At 45.4% G+C, this 20,299-nt stretch overlaps 1 protein-coding gene across 1 annotated transcript; it reads right to left on the reverse strand.

Annotated features, from left to right (window-relative positions):
- Nucleotides 1-2,635: 2,635 nt before the first annotated feature.
- Nucleotides 2,636-19,704, reverse strand: LOC126522523 (uncharacterized). The gene is made up of 7 exons (XM_050171286.3): nucleotides 18,942-19,704; nucleotides 17,923-18,008; nucleotides 15,835-15,900; nucleotides 15,678-15,710; nucleotides 12,740-12,850; nucleotides 8,370-8,411; nucleotides 2,636-5,917 (listed from the first exon to the last, which is right to left on the reverse strand). The coding sequence occupies exons 1-7, from the start codon at nucleotides 19,006-19,008 to the stop codon at nucleotides 5,885-5,887; spliced, it is 438 nt and encodes a 145-aa protein (XP_050027243.1). The 5' UTR covers nucleotides 19,009-19,704; the 3' UTR covers nucleotides 2,636-5,884.
- Between the last annotated feature and the right edge of the window lie 595 nt (nucleotides 19,705-20,299).

Consider the following 20,299-nt stretch of genomic DNA (forward strand, 5'->3'; position numbering starts at 1 on the left):
AGGTAAAGGGAATAAAAGGAGAAAGAAGAAGAAGAGGAAAATATAAAGGAAACCGGAAAATTCACATGTGCACAGTAACGCGATACTACGCGCTACAACACTCAAAGACGGTTGCACAATTCGCATGTCTTCCCAGATGTGCATCCACGGCAGTAACAATAGCCATCGCGCATGACCACCCCATCAATACGTATCTTCAACTCGACGCTTTAAGGATGCATATCAGGAACTTCGCCAGACTTCCATCGCATCATCTCGCCTCCCTTCCTGCCGCTCGACCTCGTTCAGCGTTTAGCAGGATTATTGCCGCCAACCACGGAACTTTACCGTCAAACTTCACGCCTGCAGCACGACCATCTCTACCGCTGTGGTGCCTCCATCCACTCCAGGCTCTTCTTGTTATTCCCGGTATCAAAAGGAAAACGGAGATGTCATCTTTCGTCCTGAAACAAACCGTGCTTTCAATCCTACATGGCAAACACGAACGCATTCACGTTTACACGGACGGTTCTGTCTCCTCTAAATGTTCAGTTAGAGCAGAGGTAATTCCCGCAGAGTCTGTTACCCTCAAGTTCCAGACGTCTCACATTACATCATCGACGGCTGCAGAACTCGCAGCTATCCATGCTGCTCTGGAGTTTATTGGTAACAAATCATCACATTCATGGTCCATCTTTTGTGACTCGAAGGGAGCTCTCCAGTGTCTGATGTCCCCTTTCAACCACGGACCAAATGTGCAACTAGTCTCGGACATCCGACTACTCGACCATCACGCAATCAACAAGGAGCACAGCAATATCTACCAGTAGATACCGGGTCACTGCGGAATTTCGGGAAATCACAGTGCGGATGACGCTGCCCGATCGGCCCACTGTTGTGCCCATGTTATACCAATACCACTGTCACGAACAGATGCAGCCATAAGTCTTCGCTCCCTCGCCCACGTGCTTACGCAGAATCTGTGGAACACCAGTGAATTCACGAACGCACGTCTCCACAAATTGAATCCACGTCTGCAACTCCGTCTACCACCACGGTTACCACGAGCGCAAACAACACTTCTGTGCCGCCTATGGCTCGGCGTGGCATTCACGAACTCCTATTCATTCCGCATTGGAATGGCCGACAGCCCTGCTTGTGACACCTGCGGCTGCCAGGAGACGATTGAGCACCTCCTTTGTGACTGTCCCAGTTACAAGTGCCAAGAAAAGTGCTCGTGACCGTGCTCGAAAAACGGGACAATCGCCCCTTTACAGAGGAAAAAGCTCTAGGACACTGGTCCAGACAGGTTTCGGCACTCAAGGCCTTCAGGGCTTTGCAAAGTTTTTAGGGACATAACGTGGATTGATGACAGTGTACCATCGTCTTTTCTACCTCTGAGACACACAGGAAATTCAGCCACTGCTCCATCGGCCATCTGTCGAACTTCGCCGCAGTTCACCAGGGTAACTCAATATCCAGCATCTCTTTAAAATTGGTGTTTTAAAAGATCGGCCAAACTTCGACAACTTTCAGTTAGCAATGTTGAGAGGGCACAGCCTTCCAATAAGGTGCTTCACTTAGCCATAACTTACCTGCTGCGTTATAGCTGCGCTTTAATATTGACCAAAACACCGCTATAACGCAGCAGGGAAGTTAAGGCTATGTGTCGTAAATACCCATGTTATAAGAAGGTCGTAACCTCTCGACGTTGGTAACTTAAAGTTGGTGAAATTTGAAAGGCATTTTGAAATATAATTTAATAAAAAATGAAGCTGCATGGACTTACGCTGGGGCACTACAGTGATGTTCGACAGATATCTGTAATGGCAATGTCCAAGATCGCTATTCCTTTAATTTATATTTGCATGTTTTCCCACTGAGCCAACTCAGACTTCGCGAGTGCAACGTCTCACATCCTATTTCAGTCTGTAAAACCGTCAGTACTGCAAAAATGATGACTTCAACTTATGCACCTAGAGAGATGCACCCGCACGAGTTTCTCAGAAGCCGCCGTGGTTGCTAAGTGGCTACGGTGTTAGGTTGCTGCGCACGAGGTCGGGGGATCGAATCCCGGCCACACCGGCCGCATATTGATGGGGGGCGAAAGGCGAGAACACCCGTGTAGTTAGATTTAGGTGCACATTGAAGAACCCCAGGTGGTCCAAACTTCCAGAGTCACCCACTATACGGCGTGCCTCATAATCATATCTTGGTTTTGGCACGTAAAACCCAATAATTAACTTAAGTTTCTCGGAGTGTTCACTTTCATCGCAGGCACCATGCGCAAAACGTTGTTTTCTGAGTCAGCGATGGCGACATGCTTACGCGTTTTCGCTGGACGACAGCGTGTGACGTCAACATGAGGATGCATTTTGCTAAATCATCCCGTTTGTATATGCGAGCTCAGATTTGGCATGTCACGAAATCGTGACGACAGCCCAGAAGTTAACCTCGGCAAGGCGTGAGATTAGGGGCAGCCCGAACACTAATGACACCAACATTATGTGACACGTCATATAACGTACGTTTGTGCAGCGAGAATTTGTTGCTGCTAAAGGCGCGGATCAGTTGCATGGCTCGAAACGTGCACTCATGTGTAGCTCTACTTGACCAGCAACGCGTACACAATGCCCAAAATCTGTGGGAACAACAGTTCTGCGACAAATACCTTTATTCCAAACCCAGATAGCAATTCTTGCACACATATCACACACTTGCACATCCACATAGCTTCATTCTGTACAAGCTTATTGAGGAATCAAGCGAAGGAAATGAATGCTCTCACAAGCAACAATCTCATCCAACACCGAATGCTATTAAAGACAGAGCCAAGAATTAACGCTCTGTTTGTGCGCTCCGGCAACAGAGTAAACGGTATGGAAAGGTAGAACTCGCTTAAGCGTGTTTACTTTCTCTTTTTCGTTTCGCATGCGTTACGGCAGTTTGTTGCCGCTACTCAACTTAAAGAAGTCTACATTTTTCAAGTTCAAACTCGTTGTGCTTCAGCATGAAAGGTAGACAAAATAAAATACTACTTCGTGCTAACAATACCACAATGTGGCGCCGGTGCATGTACAGGGATTAATCCTTCATGGTAATGCTCAATAGTACATGGATTTGCCTAAGTTTCGTTCTTCTTTACTTTGAACAGCCTTAAGCTTTCTCATTCTGACCTAATCTGTCATTTCAAGTTCGGCTATCGTACTGTTTTCATAACGCTGTAGAAGACAGAACTGTTCAAAATAAATATAATATCCATGATGGATGTTGATGTCCAAATGCCATCTAGATCTATGAGAGGCGTACACAAAAGCTTAAAGACCTTTACATGCATCAGAAATTACTGGTTTTAATGGGTTAGTCGTGAACGTAAAAAAAAAACTCAAATACTTTACAGAAACGTCGTGCGGCTAACACGCGACTCAGTTAGAACCACAAGGAATTATGAAATCAAACCGCGAGGTGTTTTCTCAAGCAAGTCATTCCAAATCGTAGAAACATGCATGCACCATAGCCTGCCCGTCATTCACACGATCTTTGAAGGAATACAGCGCTAGGCTTTCCTTTAGCAATCTTAGCATCAAAATATGACAGACAGGATAACTGGAGTCGCAGGACGTTTGTGGTCACAGCACTTCTACGTCTCTACTCTAAATCTAGAAACTCCTTGTGAAACTACGTGCAAATACTTAGGTGCACATAGATCCATATAGTGGAGTGATGTCACATACTACCAGGCACGCGAGCGAATATCACGCTCTAGAGATCGGTGTACCCTGTATCACGAACCACATGTGCTGACTACAGCGACAGCTGCCGGTGAGGCGACAATATGGAGACATTACTACAAAGTTCATTAACAAAACTAAACACTCATGCATAGCAAAGAAATGTGGTGACAGATGCCAAAAAATGTAACTTATGCAAGCAAACATGATAGATTAGCAAAAAAAAAAAAAACAAAGAAACGTATGAGACAAATTACATTAACAATACTGTCTTACTATTGTGCATTAGCAAAGCGTTGTTGCCTCTATCGCTCAAGGAAAATAGGCTGAGAAAGAAATGTAAAGAGACGTGTACAGTGATCAACTTCACGCGAACATCACAAATAAGACTTAAATGGGTACCTTCACATTTGAGTGCATCGGAAACAAGCAAGAAAACAAGGAACATAAGCATACACGTATAGCCTTGCAATTAAACAAAGTTATCATGGTCACACGAAATGAATATAGTGCTCGAGCCTCGAGGTTAGCAGTTAAAGAGACTAAAGTCGTGCACAGCACCTGTACTCTTTTGAAATGGCTGTTTGACTTGAGTTAAATGGAGGTGCTCTTGATTCCGTTCGTAAATTTGCTTCCTCGTTATCAGTGCTTCCAAAGCGCAGCCCTTATGTCATGGGGAAACCGCGTATCCAGTGTGAAGAATATAGAAGATAAAGACGGTCGCGTCCCGAACACATATCATCATCCAGGATAATCGCGGCAGCAATGGCGTCAATCTCGGTTCTTGTGTAAAACATAGTCATAGATAATGTCCCAATGACGAATCAAGAACACTTCCCTATAGTTAAACAATAAATTCCGTGTTTACCTGTGATGTTCAAGAAAGGTAAAATCAAGATGCGAAAATCTTCTGGGTGTAAACGTTTCCTATAGAAGTGCTTCCGGCAGGCACTATATCAGGATTTCGAAGACTGCCTTTCCAAAAATATTTGTGACAACTCAACCTTTACAGTTGCCGACAGGCGTTCCTACGAACTCTGTCCTTCGTAAGCAATTATTTGCCTTAGCTGAATGAGCACAACCAAAACCAGAAATCCGCAAAGTGCGTATAGTTACTCTCATGTAATTCAAATATTAGTTAACGAAATGAACATGATATGGTCCTTACGTTTCTTCTGCTTCCTGCCTATAAAACTATACAATAAAAGTTAATTGCAACGATCTTTCGGAACGCATAAGAAGCCTAGCTTCAGATGAAGTAAAAATATAGAGCTGCTTCTGTTCATAATGTTACGTTTTAAAAGTGCCGTTAGATGCGTCACGAAAAGCTCTTAAAGTTATACGTTCATGATACTGATACTGATACGTTCATCACTGATACAGATTACGGGCAAATTATACAGTCAGGCCTGAACTATATATATATATATATATATATATATATATATATGCGATCGCAAACATAACAAATGCGGGTGATACAATCATTGCCTGAGCAAACGACGAAGAGCTTCTGCAACTTTTACATTGCAATTTGAAATGAACAATATTCAGCGCACCTGGAAGGGGCGGCCTGCTCAACGCATCTGCAAAGCTTCCCTTCCTCCTGCACTCACAGTCAACATCGGCACAAATTAGTGACATATATGTTCTGCACCTTAACGAGACACAGAGACGTCCTAAAAGGGGAGAAATATCTACATGTGCCTTCTACAAGCCGTGCCCATCAGTGAAAAGACGACGCGATTTTTTTTTACAGAATAACCATATAGCAGTAAGCACCATGCGCATGAAAACCGTTCCACAAATCAGACAATGCTTCGAAAAGATGGCTGCCAGAAAACACACTGGAACCAGCGGGTGAAAGCTAATAACAAACTTAGTGGAAATTTTAAAGCTACTTATTGGTACATTCTATGGTCATATGATTGCCCAGGTGATCATTACGCGCATGCGTTTCGCGTTTGTCGTGCAGCGACGCATACGATAGCGTGCTGTGCCTCCACGTTGTACGTGTAGGCGTCTCCAGTGCTGTGCGACGTGCTCGTAGGACTGCCGTGCGGACCTCCGCGGTTCACGAAGGTCGCGTAGACTGCTGCACGCACCAAGCTCTCCCTCTCAGGCGCGTGCGCTACGACGAACGCTGTGCACTCTGCAGTGATCTTCAGGAGTGACTATCCTGGTTTCTTCACTCTAGTCTTGCAAACCTGCGAGCAGGCAAAAAAACAAAAGAAAGTGTGTTAGCGTCTCAAACAAAGTTACGTTTGAGCTTATAATGTATATATATATATATATATATATATATATATATATATATAGAAGGAACGTAAGCAGGTTGCATCCGGTTTGCTACTCTATACTGGAAAGAGAAGCAGGACGAAAAAAGTTTGCCGATCCAAATCTATGCGAAAGGAATCTTTCGTCAAATGGTTAGTGAAATGCTTTAAGAGAGAGAGAAGGGAAGAAGGAAAGGCAGGGAGGTTAACCAGACTGAGTCCAGTTTGCTACCCTACACGTGGGAAGGGGAATGGGGAGTGAAAGAGAGAGAGAAAACAGGAGTCTATATCGCACTTTCACATGCACTAAGGTGCAAGATGTCTGTAGTCGGGCACTCAAGTCTGTTGCCTTCAGGTAGTGAACAAGCCCTCGAACTGTTTTGTGGGCTAATGAACTCTGAGGCCAGGCTCCCAAGATTTTTGCTTCTGTAAATGGCCTGTCGCCCAGCCTATTCAAGGCCCACTGGAAAGTCTGACGTTGGTTATCAAAGCGAGAACAGTGGCACAGAAGACGACTGATGGTCTCTTCACACTTGCCCATAGCGCACACTGGTGAGTCCGCCATTCGAATACGATAGCTGCAGGAGTTGGTGAATAGCTTGCGCATTTCATTGCTGCGTCTTTGGCGTGAAGGAAACTGGAGCTCGCGCATGTGCTCTCGCACACCCCTACTATACGCAGGGGGACAAATCTCACACAGGACTGTGTTTATTCATTTACGCTTATTTATCTTAAGTGTACCGGTCTCTTCTTGGCCAATGCCCCGTCGTAAGTATGTGCCATAGTATAGAAATCATAATCATCGTCAATACGCGGACACTCTTCTTGGCCAGTCCTCCGTTGTATGTGTCCCAGTATGGGAACCATAATGATCAGCGCGTGGCGATCATCACAGAGAAATAGTCGGTGTTGGCGCGAGAGAAGTGTATAGGACCTTCCTGAATCCATGCATCGAAAGCCATGCTTGTCTCTATTTGGTCAAAATGTTCTTTGTCGTGTCCGCAGGATGTGTATAACGCCAGGAGGAGGAGGAGGAGGAATAAGCTTTTATTGTAGAACCAGCACTTTATAACGCCAGCAGTGAGAATTTTTTTTTTTCCTTTGGGCTGCACAATTCCACATGGCCAATTAAAAGCATGGCTTCATGAAAACAGAAGTATACATATATACTTCGGAATGCGAATTGTAGACCTTGGAACGAGCCCGAGACAGTATAACAATGTTTTATTTTTTGTCGCGGTGCATTTCACGTTGTTTTTTTTACATTTTACAAACGTCTATCAAAATAGAACTTCCTCTCACATTGACGATGTCGGGTTCCTCCTGCTCAAGAAGAGAATCAGTAATACGCCATATGATTTGTTTGTGTTACTATGACCTTATTTACTGTGGAGAAGAAGCCTAATGATCGATAGACAGGCCGAGCTACCTCGGTCGGCAAGGCATGTCTTTCGAGAGGAGGCTGCTCAAGTGCGTAGTGTGGTTAAAACCTTCCATACCGATCCTGAGTGGATTTCGCATCTGGACGCTTGCATTTGTTTGCCCAATTTTCGAACTTTCATTGAACTGTGTAGCATGCGTGCGTTGGTTTTTCATGCGGGTGTCTAAATGTAATGTAAATAATGCTTGCATGACATTACTGATACTTTCATGCAATAAGGAAAAGAAGAGCGGATGCGGCCTAATGGTCAGAGCATCAAGTTGCAGCGCTGGAAAGCGAGGTTAGAATCTCGCTGCTGGGCGCGCTTGATTTTTTTTTTTTATTTAAAGTGAATGATAACCTACTCGGCAAGACCCCGAAAGAAAGCTTCGCTTTAAAAGGAAAAAAAAATGAAGGGATAACAATTGATACGCGCGCACTCGCGACTGCGTTCACCGCGCATTCAAAAGCGGTCGTTGAGCCCATGCAGTCATCTTTGAAAGCTGCAGCGAGGCTTTGGTGGCTTTCTGCGCACGTGAAGGTCGAGACCGTGGTACCAATATATCAAAGTGAATTCTACGTGAACCTTCCTAGACTTTACTATCTGCAACTGCTCCCGCTGTCTTTCCGAATAACTCATACTTTAAAGAAAATTGAATTACGTGCCCGATGGTGGAAACCAAACGTTCGCCGTCGAGAGCCCGGTGCTGTAACCATTAAGCCACAATCACACGCACACTACTTCCAAAGCTAGGCAGCCCTTTGAACTGGTTAGGAGGAGTGCCGTGTAGTGGAGGGCTCCAGATTACTTCTGGCCCCCGGGAGTACTTTAGCGTGAACCAAAAGTACGATGCACGAGCGTTTATTTTGCATTCCATCCCCATCGGAATGCCGCCGTCGTGGCCGGAAATGGAACCCGCAAATCAAATTGCATAGCCACTGATCAACCGCAGCTCAACTCACCTCCTGAAAGCGAGTGAAAAGGCAGGTGGTAAACTTGATCGCCTGAAGGGTGAGGCAAGACATGAAAAGAAAGAAAGCATGATTGTTATTATATTTCTTATTATTTGGGTCGCGAACATCACATGTTACCGCACGGATCAGAAAGGAAAAGCTGGCAGCTGCCGCCAGTAAGGTCGCAATGCCCACATGTTTGAGAGTCAAAAAAAAAAGTTATGTGCACTGCGGGGATGGATACATGAGCAAAGCATATTGCGGGTATACCTGTCTATCCTGCGTTGTTTTCTGTTTCGTAAAGCCTTACCAGATGAAACAACTTGTTTGCGTAAGTTGTGACGCAAGCGATATGTGTGACGACAGCGCCGAGTGGACCAGAGGGACGACAATAGCATGGCGGCGGCAGTGATGGCATGATGCCGGATTTATTGTGCTCCACTGAAGAAACGTTGCAATATGTTTTGACCAGGGCTGATCCCGAAGGCGGTACAATGTCACGTCGTCTCAAAGCGCTAGCTGGCATAGGGATGGACGGAGAAACTGGGCACCCTCTCGTTTTTAGAGTGCAATAAAGTACAATACAATACAATACAATACAATACAATACAGTGCAATACCATAGCATATATTATTTCCAGAATAAATATGAAGGAGGCTGCGGGTAAAAGCTTCCCTACGAGCAGCTTCACGGAAGCCCACAGCCCCTCTGTACAAAGCAAAGCAGCATGCGCGTGTCGTAAAAATAAATACAAATTAGCATCAGATTCCCATGCATAAAAGGATGAAAGAGTAACATTAGGGCTGGTTATTACTACAACAGAACTAAGCAGCTGAAGGACAATTATTCTTGTGCTTTATTCCTACATATGCGGCCTAACAGAAACTGGCGTGAACGCCCGTTCTCTCGCATTTTAAAGCAAATTGTTGCTAGGCGACATGACGCACGTGAATGTTTGCTTTAGTTGGCGCTGCTGCGAGCGAACTACGCGTGCGCCTATGGCCTAACAAGTAGATCATCGAAATGCTGCGCGCGGTGACTCTCATTCGACCCCATCATCTTACACGGAATTTACACTAGAATCATATTTTGCCTCATGCCAGGCACTTAGTGGTGGGGTCCTGCCTCCTCCCACTTTGGGTACATGAAAAAAATTACGCATCTCATTGTATCTGATGGTGGGATCGAACCAAAGTCCCTCTTTGTGTCGGCGATAGCGCGCCTGATAAGCAGACTGTTGTTAGTGCGCATGTGCGCACAAGTACTTATAATGTCTTGCTATGTGCGCTAACTGTTGATTCTGGATGTGACCAGGAGCCCGTAAGCTTCGGGCAATAAACACCGTTTTCCTGTTGGAACCCTTGCCTGGTCACCCACTGACATGAGATACAACACCCTCAGCTCAAGAGTTTGACGGTGTACCCATTGCAGTCCTTTCCTCGTGGCAGCTAGCGATTTCAGACGCTAGGTGGCATTGTACCGCCTTCGGGATCGGTTCAGGCATGAAGAGGTTGTGGCATTTCTTCACCTGGACGCTACAAACCTATCGTCGTTGCCCTACTACTGCCGTCACATACACGCTCGCATCATACACAATACTGTTCAATTTGCACAAACAGGTTGGTGACGCTTTGCAAAGATGCTGAATATGCGGGTTAACAACTGATAATTAGTAAACACCCAGTAATGGTCTGCAGAGCGTACTAGCAATAGTGAACAGTCACCAACCCACAATATGTTTCGCAACATGATTCCCCACGATGCGTGTGACCTGCATATGTTTAAATTGAACAGACGTGAAACGACACGCCGGCCAGAACTTACCTACACCTACCTGCCGCAAAGTTGTTGGTATGGGGCAAAGAATGATTTGGAATGAAAGGGTCCGTATAAAAAAAACAAAGAAACATTATGAGTAACGAAAAGCTGAGCTTGAGACAATTTTATTAGGAAAAAATAAAAAAAATGAAATCCAGATATGCACGCTATGGACAACAACCAGGGAATGACATCCATATGTGTTATGCGCAGCAGTTCAGCACAATATTTAGACCAGTAGTGCAAATGCATAGCTTTGAGTAACGATTGAAAGGGCCCAAATACAATAGCAGCCAATTACAAAGATAAACTGTAGCCGACAGCTGAGTGTACATGCAAATACAGAGCTGGCTGCACTCTACCACTCTTTTTCTACACACAGGAGAAATATTCCAACCCATATCTGTGTGTAGCGCTAATAACTAAACAGGAATGGTTTAAGGAAGATACGAATGCTCGATTAATGCCAACTATTCTGCTCTCATTGCTTGCTAAATATTAGGTAATGGGACGTGATAAAAGAATTTAACACTTAGCTAAAAAAAAAACTAAGTTATACAAAGTAGCCAGTTGGTTCAGATTCATGCTTATAGCTCTGACTAGACGACACACATAAAGGCAAGGGGACAAAAACAAGCGTTCGCACGCGTTCGCTCGTTTGCTCCTTCCTTTGTTTGTTTGTTTCGCTTCTCCTTTTTGTGTGTCATCACGTTGGCGCTGTAAACATGAAGGAATAAATTTGGGAGAATATTTAGAAACTAAATGAACACGTCGAACAAGGTCCAGAAGTACCGCTGAAGTTGCGACAAAACGTATAGCAAAAAATTACGCAAATCCCATGCAATGTGGGGATCAATGTGAGCGAAGCTTTCTGTGCTGTTTGTGTTCATTTATTTTCATCTCATCTGACATTTCCACGGCATGTGACAGTCGTGATGTGGTGTTAAATGTCATTTATCGTGCACCAATATAGCGTTTGTCTGCTTAGTACATAGCGCGCACAGCGAGAAGTATTTGTTCAAGGCGTTGTTATCGCGAGTGTTCGCAGCCCGCGAGGACGTTAGCGCTGCCATTACCTCAAACGGCGCATCGCATCGTGGCTGAGAGAGACAGAGACATAGAAAAAGACAAAACTTATTATGGAAGCTTTCGGAGCAGTAGCTCCTGCCACGTCCCGCACCCGAAGGACCCCCATATGCCCTCTTCACCCGCCGCTCCGTGCAGGGTGGGGACATTCTTTGAAGCACCGCTTTTTGTAAGCGCTGTACGAAATTAAGTAAGTACAAGTAATTTCCCCTGTGTTATCCTTGGTGTCTGTGTTTGTTGGCTTCTTATGATATGATTAATAAAAATCCGGCCCCTCGCTTAACCTCCTCTCTTCTCGTTCAACCAATAATGATGTAGGACCTATTAGTAGCCAATGCGAACAGCCCATTAAAAAACAGCACTTACGAACGAAAAGCTTTGGGAATTCGGCTCCTGGTGTATTCGAAATTATAATGTTTACACTACCGGTGTATTCGAAGCTAACGTAATATAGCGGCTGAAATATATTTCACAACACTGACATAAATAATCATAATCTCCGTTAATTATGAATTCATTATTCTTTTCTTGTTCTTTATTTTTTATTGTTTCAGTAATTCAAATTCGTATTTTAAAGCTCCTTGGTGACACTTCAGTAAAAACACAATTTTGTCAGCTCACTTGGTACACCTAGAGCTCGCCTACGCTATAGCGGGAACGAGCCTCCACCATGCCAGTAAAGATCAGTTAAGTACGGAACCTGCCATACGTTGCGCGAGAACTCTGCGGTCCACGTCAGATACTTTCTACGCGAACAATTGCTGCCTTATACCACGAAGAAAAACACGCCGCGTATAAACACGAACGATGTCGTGTCACAACACAGTTTGAGCAAAACTACACCATGAAAAGGGGAGGTTCCTTGATCTATTATTATGCCCTGCCACTTCTTCAAGCGAATTTGTCAGCACGAAATGCGCCTGCGGATGAGGATGTAGCGGCATATCCGTCTACTTGCGGCGCGCTACCCGAGAGTTGGGCTATGCAATGGCGGACACCATAGCAGACGACTAGGTTGTCTCCACCCTGTACGGAACGGCGGGCAAAGAGTACATCTGGACATACTAAGGGACATTGTGGTGACGCCCACGGAGTTCGTTGGAAAGGTCCCACAGACATCTCTCCCGCACCCCTGCCATGTACGTCAAACGCGTTCTCAGGCACCCCCCCCCCCCCCCCCCCCCCCCGACTCGACGTGCAAGACAGCAGCGGCAGCAGTGCCAAAGTCGAATGAACAGGCAAAGAAAGGTTCGCGTTAAATATAAGGTATCCAACTTTAAAATTGGAACTCGTTGGTGCCTTAGATGCGAACATTGAAAATCTGGGTCGGGAAACCGTAGCGTCGTTGAGCTGGCAACAACTGCTGAATGACGACGCGTTCACGACGCCGTCGTTCTCGACCAATGTGTGAAGGATCTTCAAAGAAAACAATGGAGTAAGAAGCTCAGTGTTACAATATAAGAATAGTACGTACCAGCATGGGCGGCGAGGCGCACTTGTCGACTGCAAGCTCGAACCGGGTACCCTTGAAGTCACCAACTGCCGAGAACAGCAGCGCGGTGTCGACAAAGCGATCCGGTCGAATCTGCACAGAGGGCGCGACACGGGAGCTCCGTCACGCCATACCGCCTCGAAGCCGTCAGCGACGATTCACAGGGAGCACATTCACTTGTAAAGCGCGAGACAAACGTGTAAAATATACATAAAAACCACCCAGCCCATGATGACACGATTAGCCCATCCCCGAAAAGTCGTACGACCAGTTTTCATCAAGAGAGAGAGAGAGAAAATGATAAATGAAAGTTGCAGCAGTTGTGAATAGTTCTGACAGCCCTATTTTTCAAAGCGTCGTCAGAGGAATAGGAGGGTTCGATGCTGATGTGCTTACCGCTAACATACAGAACAAGCTAAGACACCCCTACGCTTCTAACCGAGAGAGTAGAAAAGGCAGGAAAGCTAAAACAAATATGGGGTTTTACGTGCCAAAATTCCTTTCTGATTATGAGGCATGCCGTAGTGAAGGAATCCGGAAATTTTGACCACCTGGGGTTCTTTAACGTGCACCTAAATCTAAGCACACGGGTGTTTTCGCCTCCATCGAAATGCAGCCGCCGTGGCCGGGATTCGATCCTGCGACTTCGTGTTCAGCAGTCCAACACCAGAGCCACTGAGCAACCACGGAGGTAGGAAAGCTAAGTGGGAATGTGTATTGCTTCTACTGTGAGCCTTAGACAAGCTTCCCTCGTGGGTACGGGCCATACGTTAAAGGCAACAGTGACAACAAGTACCCCTGTTTGCCTACCCCGAGCTAAGAGAAGGAGAAAATCTGCAGAATGGAGGAAGTAGAAACGCCTGCTTTGCGCCCGCGCATTATGTAGGAAGCGCCTAGCCTGGTATACACGTAACTGGAACTAGCCTGGTATACGTAACTGGAACTTTTCTGCAACGTTATGCATAGCTGTGGGCTTAATGTCGTTGGACGCTGATACGTCCCTTTAGGCCGAACAAGTCCACGAGCTTTCAGTTCATGCCTCAGCAATAATTCAAGTCACTGTATTAAGTCGGTTGCTCCAGTAACTGTAGATACTTCGCCGCCGACCGGCATAGCGTTATGCCAAGAAGTCGGCTAACTCTCAACCGCTTTGAAATATGGCCCACAATACAAGCGCTATCAGTTTATGGAGATAAAACAATAGCTCAAATTGTTTTCAGGAACACTCCCATTAGCTTATAACGGGCCTTATTTTCTTGAGGTGCTGAATATTTTCGATTTCATCCGGGAGGTCACTCTTGAGAGAAGCTTTCTCGGCAGAAAAAGCCATGCACGGGCTAACTTTTCGCTTACAGGCCGGAATGTTCTAGCGATGTTCACAGACACCATATCCTTAATTAACCAATGTAAGCAACCACCGATTGCTCGCAGTAGTGTCCGTCAAACTATGGTCTATGGTTCGTCAAACCCAAGGGTCTTCGGCACAGTTCAAAGGAGTCAGGCACTAGTGAACCATTTAGAGACACACCATTGACAAACATCGCACGCCTTATGTGAGGGAGGTCAAAGAATGGAAGGAGTGAGAGCGGTTGCCTCAGCTTGATCCACAAGTGCGTCTCAGGAGATAGGAACATCCGTGCGAGAAAAGAATAATAATATTGCTACGGGATAGTATTTCCAATGACGAAGAGCCGAGCAGTAAGAAGACGACGACGACGATTGGAAGCTAGCGCGGGTTGTTGCCTCTTAGCCAACTGCGGCGTATTGCTTTGTAAATATACTTGTAAATAGCTTTTCGTCGGTGTCTTCCTACGTAACAATATTTATAGTGTTTAAAATCCAAAAGGAGCTCATCGGCATGAAGAGTCCGTATTTGAGGGCTTCGGAGTAACATTGAACATCGAAGGTAAGTGTCGATTAAAAAAATAAACAAGGCTGAATGTTACAACAGGAACATTGTGACAAAGAGCGAATAAAAAGAGAAAGAAATTGAGAAGGAAATGAAGTCGGTGCTAATGAGACAGAAGGAATGCGTGCGAGACTTCCTACCTGAGCTATTATAACGACCTCTCGGAGCGAAACAAGTTGTCTTCGGTATACTGATCACATCGAAAAGGAGGAACAGGATTGAAATTATTGTGGCTTTCTGTCATAAAGAGATAGAAAAAAAGACGAAAGGCAGGGCGGCAAACCAGCTTACACCCAGTTCGCTGCCTTGCATTGGGGGAGAGGGAAGCGGGCAAAATGGGAAAAAAAGGAAAAAGAGGAGCAAAGGAAAAACAAATGACGCGCGCGCACACACAACCGCGTTGACTAACTTCGCAATCGAATGGACCATGGACTCGGCCGTCATCCTCGCAGCGGGTCACAAGAGCCCTGCTCACTTTCTCAAACGCCTGAGCTCTGGTTTCTACCATACGAATCAGAAATGCGTGATAAGCTAAAGTGAGGACGCTCATTTCATGCATGCAACATCAGCTTCCCCGTTGCCAGCGTAGCATGTGATGGACACGTGCAAATCACTCGGAATGTAACTGCTGCTGTTTTCTATTAGTTTGATAGGAATTTACCTACGAAGTCATACAGCTTTTCTGCTTCTTGCTTCTCAGCGACCCCATGACGACCATATATTGAGAACCACTTGGTTAAAACACCCTTATTGGCTTTCACTAGACAAGAAGAAAGAGAGAGATAAAAGCAATGGAAAGCTAGGGACATTTTCAAGAGGATATCTCCGGTTGGCTACCCTGTACAGGGGAAAGGAAAAAGGGATATGAAAGATGACAAAAAGAGAAATGAATAATGAAAAATAAATAACTGTCTGCGCGTGCGCCACATACTCGTAACACAGTGTCAATGAAACTTTTCTTTTTCTGAATATGGGTAATTACAGCAAGGAGAGTTGTTCGAAGAAACTTACTGCATTCGCGAGCCTCAGGATGCATTGCAAACCCTGCACGTGGTTTGAGGAAGGCAAGATACAAGTAGAAATAAGGTTAAGTGGTCGTTAAACCGACTGAACGTTATATTTAATGGCATGCACGTTTTATATTATAACTGCAAATGACAACACTTACGGTCATGAATTTGTAGAAGCTTCCAATGGTTACGTTGTCTACGCACTCTTGGAACTTTGGAGAAACCTGTCAAGCAAAATTAAAACACAATGTCTAGTCTGTGCTCCTGCTAACTACTGCAGGTCAATTTGTATTAGCGAACCATCCAGAGAAAGAGAACGTTCGTGCATGAATTGATCGAGTGAGATACCAAGAGGTCATGAGTACATTATTCTGTAAGTGTATATACAAAACGTTTGCCTGCTTCTCTCCTACTCAAAAGGCGTACTCTATTCATGATTTTATAATTCGAATTTCCCATAGTTACTCGTACATAGTTTAAGTACTTAGCTGGCCATGAAGTAGGCAAACCGATCGTACCGATAGTAGTTCGCTTTCTGTTTTTTGCAGAGACAATGCAATCCCTGCCAAGGTGCACGCAAGGCAAAAGGGGCCTATGAGACCTTTGACATGACCTGGGTTCTTGAAGCGCCGCTGAGGCGAACATCAGAGTGGCGAAATCATTCTCTTTTACACACATCAGGTTCGCTTATACAGAAAGGGGAAACAAGGCAAGAAGTAAGGCAATCGAAAGGCATTTTTCATACATTTCATGCACTTTCATACAAATTTTCGAGCTATGGAATTCTAAAATTTGTTAAGTACTTTCCCTGGGGCATGCGAGCATTTTTAACAGATGCGTTTAACTTTATGAGAGTGTTGCGAGTCACCTCCTTGGAATAACGATGAAGACGACGATCACCACCAGGACGTTGGTGGTGATGTTGGTCATTTCTGGCAATCTTGGCCATTTCTGCAAATGGTCGGTTTAGAAATTGTGCTTCGCTTTTCATCGATTTTACGCCCCCTTCACAATATAACCTCAATTCGTTTGTATGAAACGCTCAAGGATTTCCCCTTAGTCATACTTTATCTTTTTCCCCAATTTTGCGCGCTAATAGATGCTAAAGTACATTAGCAACCGACACAATGCTGTCTTCATGATAATAACATATTACATGCTCGGATCATGGGTGTTAGGTTTTTGTTGTGAATACAAAACGTAGCGCAAGGAACTAGCGTTCCCACCAGAAAGAAAGCTTGATGCACGCGTGATGATTAGTTACCCCCAAAGAATCCAATTCGTATAACCCTGGTGGCGCCATGTCTGTGCAATTGTTTTTTGCAGTTTTCGATACCTCAATAGCACGTCTTGATTGTTCGATGTATTTTAACACTGAGGCTACGAGAGATTCCATACTGGAGAGCTAAGGATTAATTTAGGCTACATAGGGTATTATAATACGTCTGCCAAATGCTTAATATACTAGCGCACTTTCTTTTCTTCGCGCTGCGCCCACAAAGGAAGGCCTGTATAGAAAAGAATCCACGGCTACAGGTGTGCTCGGCATAACTTTTGTCTTCAAAACAACGTAGAATATCACTTTCTTGGCTGGCTACACCCACGATTGCTCGACTATTCTTTTTCTTCCAAACGAATTTTCGCTCCATATAGCTACACAAACTGAAAGCGGCAGCGCCAACATTCGGGTACGAAAATTCAAGAAACAAATGAGGATTGGAAAGAATACGCGCTGCGCCTCTCCGCATTAGCACCTAGTCACAGGGAATACTTCCTTGCTCTGTCAGGCGTGGCCACTGTAGACAACACTTTCACGCGCGTGCCTCTAAGCGTAAAACACACATTCTTATCAACGCGTGATAGCAAATGCAATGATTCTAGCCTGAGAAAAAGAAGACCTGCATAAGGTGCTGTGCATGAAGGTTATAGCGAGGGGCATGATGACGCTGACTTTTCTGAGTCAGTTAAGAGGAACACAAGAACGATACGGACCCAGCCTGAAAAAAGTATCGGCAATAGTTTGCAAAGATATAAAGCTTTTATAATTCATCATCGCCGACGAAAACTATAACAACTTTTAATTGTTTCGTGCAAGAAGCCAACCTTGGGCTTTTACCCATCACAAATGGTGTTATGGCCATGGTCATGGTCTACGAATATGGATATCGGCTATGACGTACATGACTAACACGACAGTCCCTACTGGAAACACAGCCTACAGCAGAAGGATCATGTAGGTGTCTCACCGTTGCCGGGATCTCCTGTCTGATGCAGTCCAGGATAGTGACTCCCTTAGCACCCTCCACTGTTGACTGTCCAATCAGCATCATTCCTATAAAAGGAAGAAAAAGGAAAACCAAAAGCACGTCCTTGTTACAATGGTTCCGTCGAACCAGTTTTTCTTTTAGACAGCACTGTAACTATTTTTAACGGCGTATCTAAATCCCAATTTCTTATAGTCTGCAAGTTCATTTACTTTCCCAATAACATCAGCAAGAATAAGTGGTTGTACCTTGACTGACAAGAAACAGCGCATTTCGAAGCAATGATAGCAGTACGAAAGCGAAAGTTGTCATTCGCATGCTAGCGGCTATATGCATGCAACAAAGAGATCAATGCTGGTTCCCAGAAAAAAAAAAGGTTATTGTAGTTGAAGAAAATTTTGTCTCGGCCAGGGACTCGAAGACAGGACCAACGCCTGGTCAGTGAAGTAGTTCCGAGCTATATCTAGTTTTGAAGCATTCTCTTACGGTTAGCTTTCTCTTTTATGGTCCCACGTCCTCCATGGTCCGGTCTCCTACAGAATTTATTTGGCGACACTGTCACATGCGACACTGTCACACACTGCAATGTCACGTGCAGCAATGTCACAGGTAGAACTGTCATATGCTGTTTGCAACATCCACAGTTTACAACGCAGTGGCTGTGAAAGCAAACTTCGGATATTTATACTGTTTACTTTCATCTTGTCTCTTCTTCGACGGTACCTACGAAATTGTATAATTCGTATTATCGAGAGTTCAAAATTAAGGATACGTTCGAAACCTGTATCTAAATAAGCGCAGCGTTTATTTACTAGAAATTCGTCTTTGTGATGGCCTCTACGCTTTGCCAGTGATTGCGAACTCCGCTTTGTACAATTTCGCAGACTCGTCGAACCGAGGTTGAACACATAATTCGCTGAACGTCGTGCACTCAGATAATTGAGCCCTATTCGTTTTAAGACTATACGCAATTTGTTCCTCGCAGAAAGAAATCATCTTACCAATGACACACAAAGCTCCGATGGCCCAGGAGTACTTTCTTGACATCGCAGCGACGACACCCTCCATTGCGCCGACTCCCGGCTTGCGACGTGAAGCCGGCTTACCGGCCTCCCGGCGGCTAGTTGGGATCTTCGATGGCCGAAACGTCAGCGCAACCTCCAAGTCGTCTTTCGCTCCGGGACGTATGTTGGACGTAAACCATCACAACCACCGCCAACCGGTTGCAGAGGTCCAGGGCACGGCTATGCTGTCTTCGATCGGCGTTTACTGAAGTCGGTGGGGATCGAAATCCCGCACGAAACGTGGCAAACGAAACAAACGAGCGATAAAAAGTTGTTCTTTCAGCGAAAAGCGTCAAGCTTTCGTCGAATAGCGAGTTGATCGATTCGGATATCGTCGTTCGTCGAATCGTCCAAGAAGACAACGCTTCCGCTAGGTCGCCTGCGAGTTACACCGTGGGCAGGTTGTCGATGACGAAGCGCAGTGTCGAAATGTGGGGCTCTTTTCTTAGGCTGTGGCTTTCACTTAAAGAATCCGAGATTTGACACAAGCAGCATAACCACAGTTCAGAATTCAGGATCGTGATCTTGGCAATAACCGATTTCGAGCGCAACACAAAGTCCCTGGTCGTTCACGCCAAAGTTCGATGTGCCCGTCGTGCGTGAAGAGGCGCGACAGCGTCGGGATGTGAGCGACCTCACGGTTGGGGGTACCCGACCGATTTGATGCGGACGACTTTCGTCCCGGGAAAGAACGGCACAGCGTCGGGCAGTGCCGGGAGAGAAGCAACTGGCGAGAAGGAAACAAATAGGGAACGTATAAATAAAAGCGGGTGGAGAGAGAGTAAGTACAGATAGATGTTTACTTCTTCCACTTTTCTCGCTGTCCATTAGTTCGTTTGCTTGATTTTTTCGTATCTGTTACGACTATCCCATCGTTGGCTTTTGTGCTTTTGCAATCTTGAACGCGCTGCTAGCAGCGCGTGACCAGGTCCCTCGCCACTTCACCAATATTTTCACCTTTTTTTTTCTTATCGTTTTCATGATCACTGCTCCCGCTGGAGGCCTCATCACGGCTGGGTGCCGGCAGTCTAATTTAGCTCTCTCCCTCTCTGTCCATCTCTGTCCCACGTATTCGAGCTCTGTTTTGTTTCACCCGGACGTCAGAGGCAGAGGGCTGAGACCAAATAGGAGAGCATGCGTGCTTTCTCGCTCGAACCTTTCGCGTTTCGTTAGAACTGCGTGTAGGCGTGTGTGTGGGGGGGGGGAAGGGGGGACGCTCTCTCGTTTGGTGGCGCGCCTGGCAAATGAGTAGATCCGAACAAAAGCGTCAAAATGAAGGGCAACCGCTGTCTTTT

Source organism: Dermacentor andersoni, chromosome 6 (genome assembly GCF_023375885.2).
Source record: "Dermacentor andersoni chromosome 6, qqDerAnde1_hic_scaffold, whole genome shotgun sequence".
NCBI classification, from domain to species: domain Eukaryota; kingdom Metazoa; phylum Arthropoda; class Arachnida; order Ixodida; family Ixodidae; genus Dermacentor; species Dermacentor andersoni.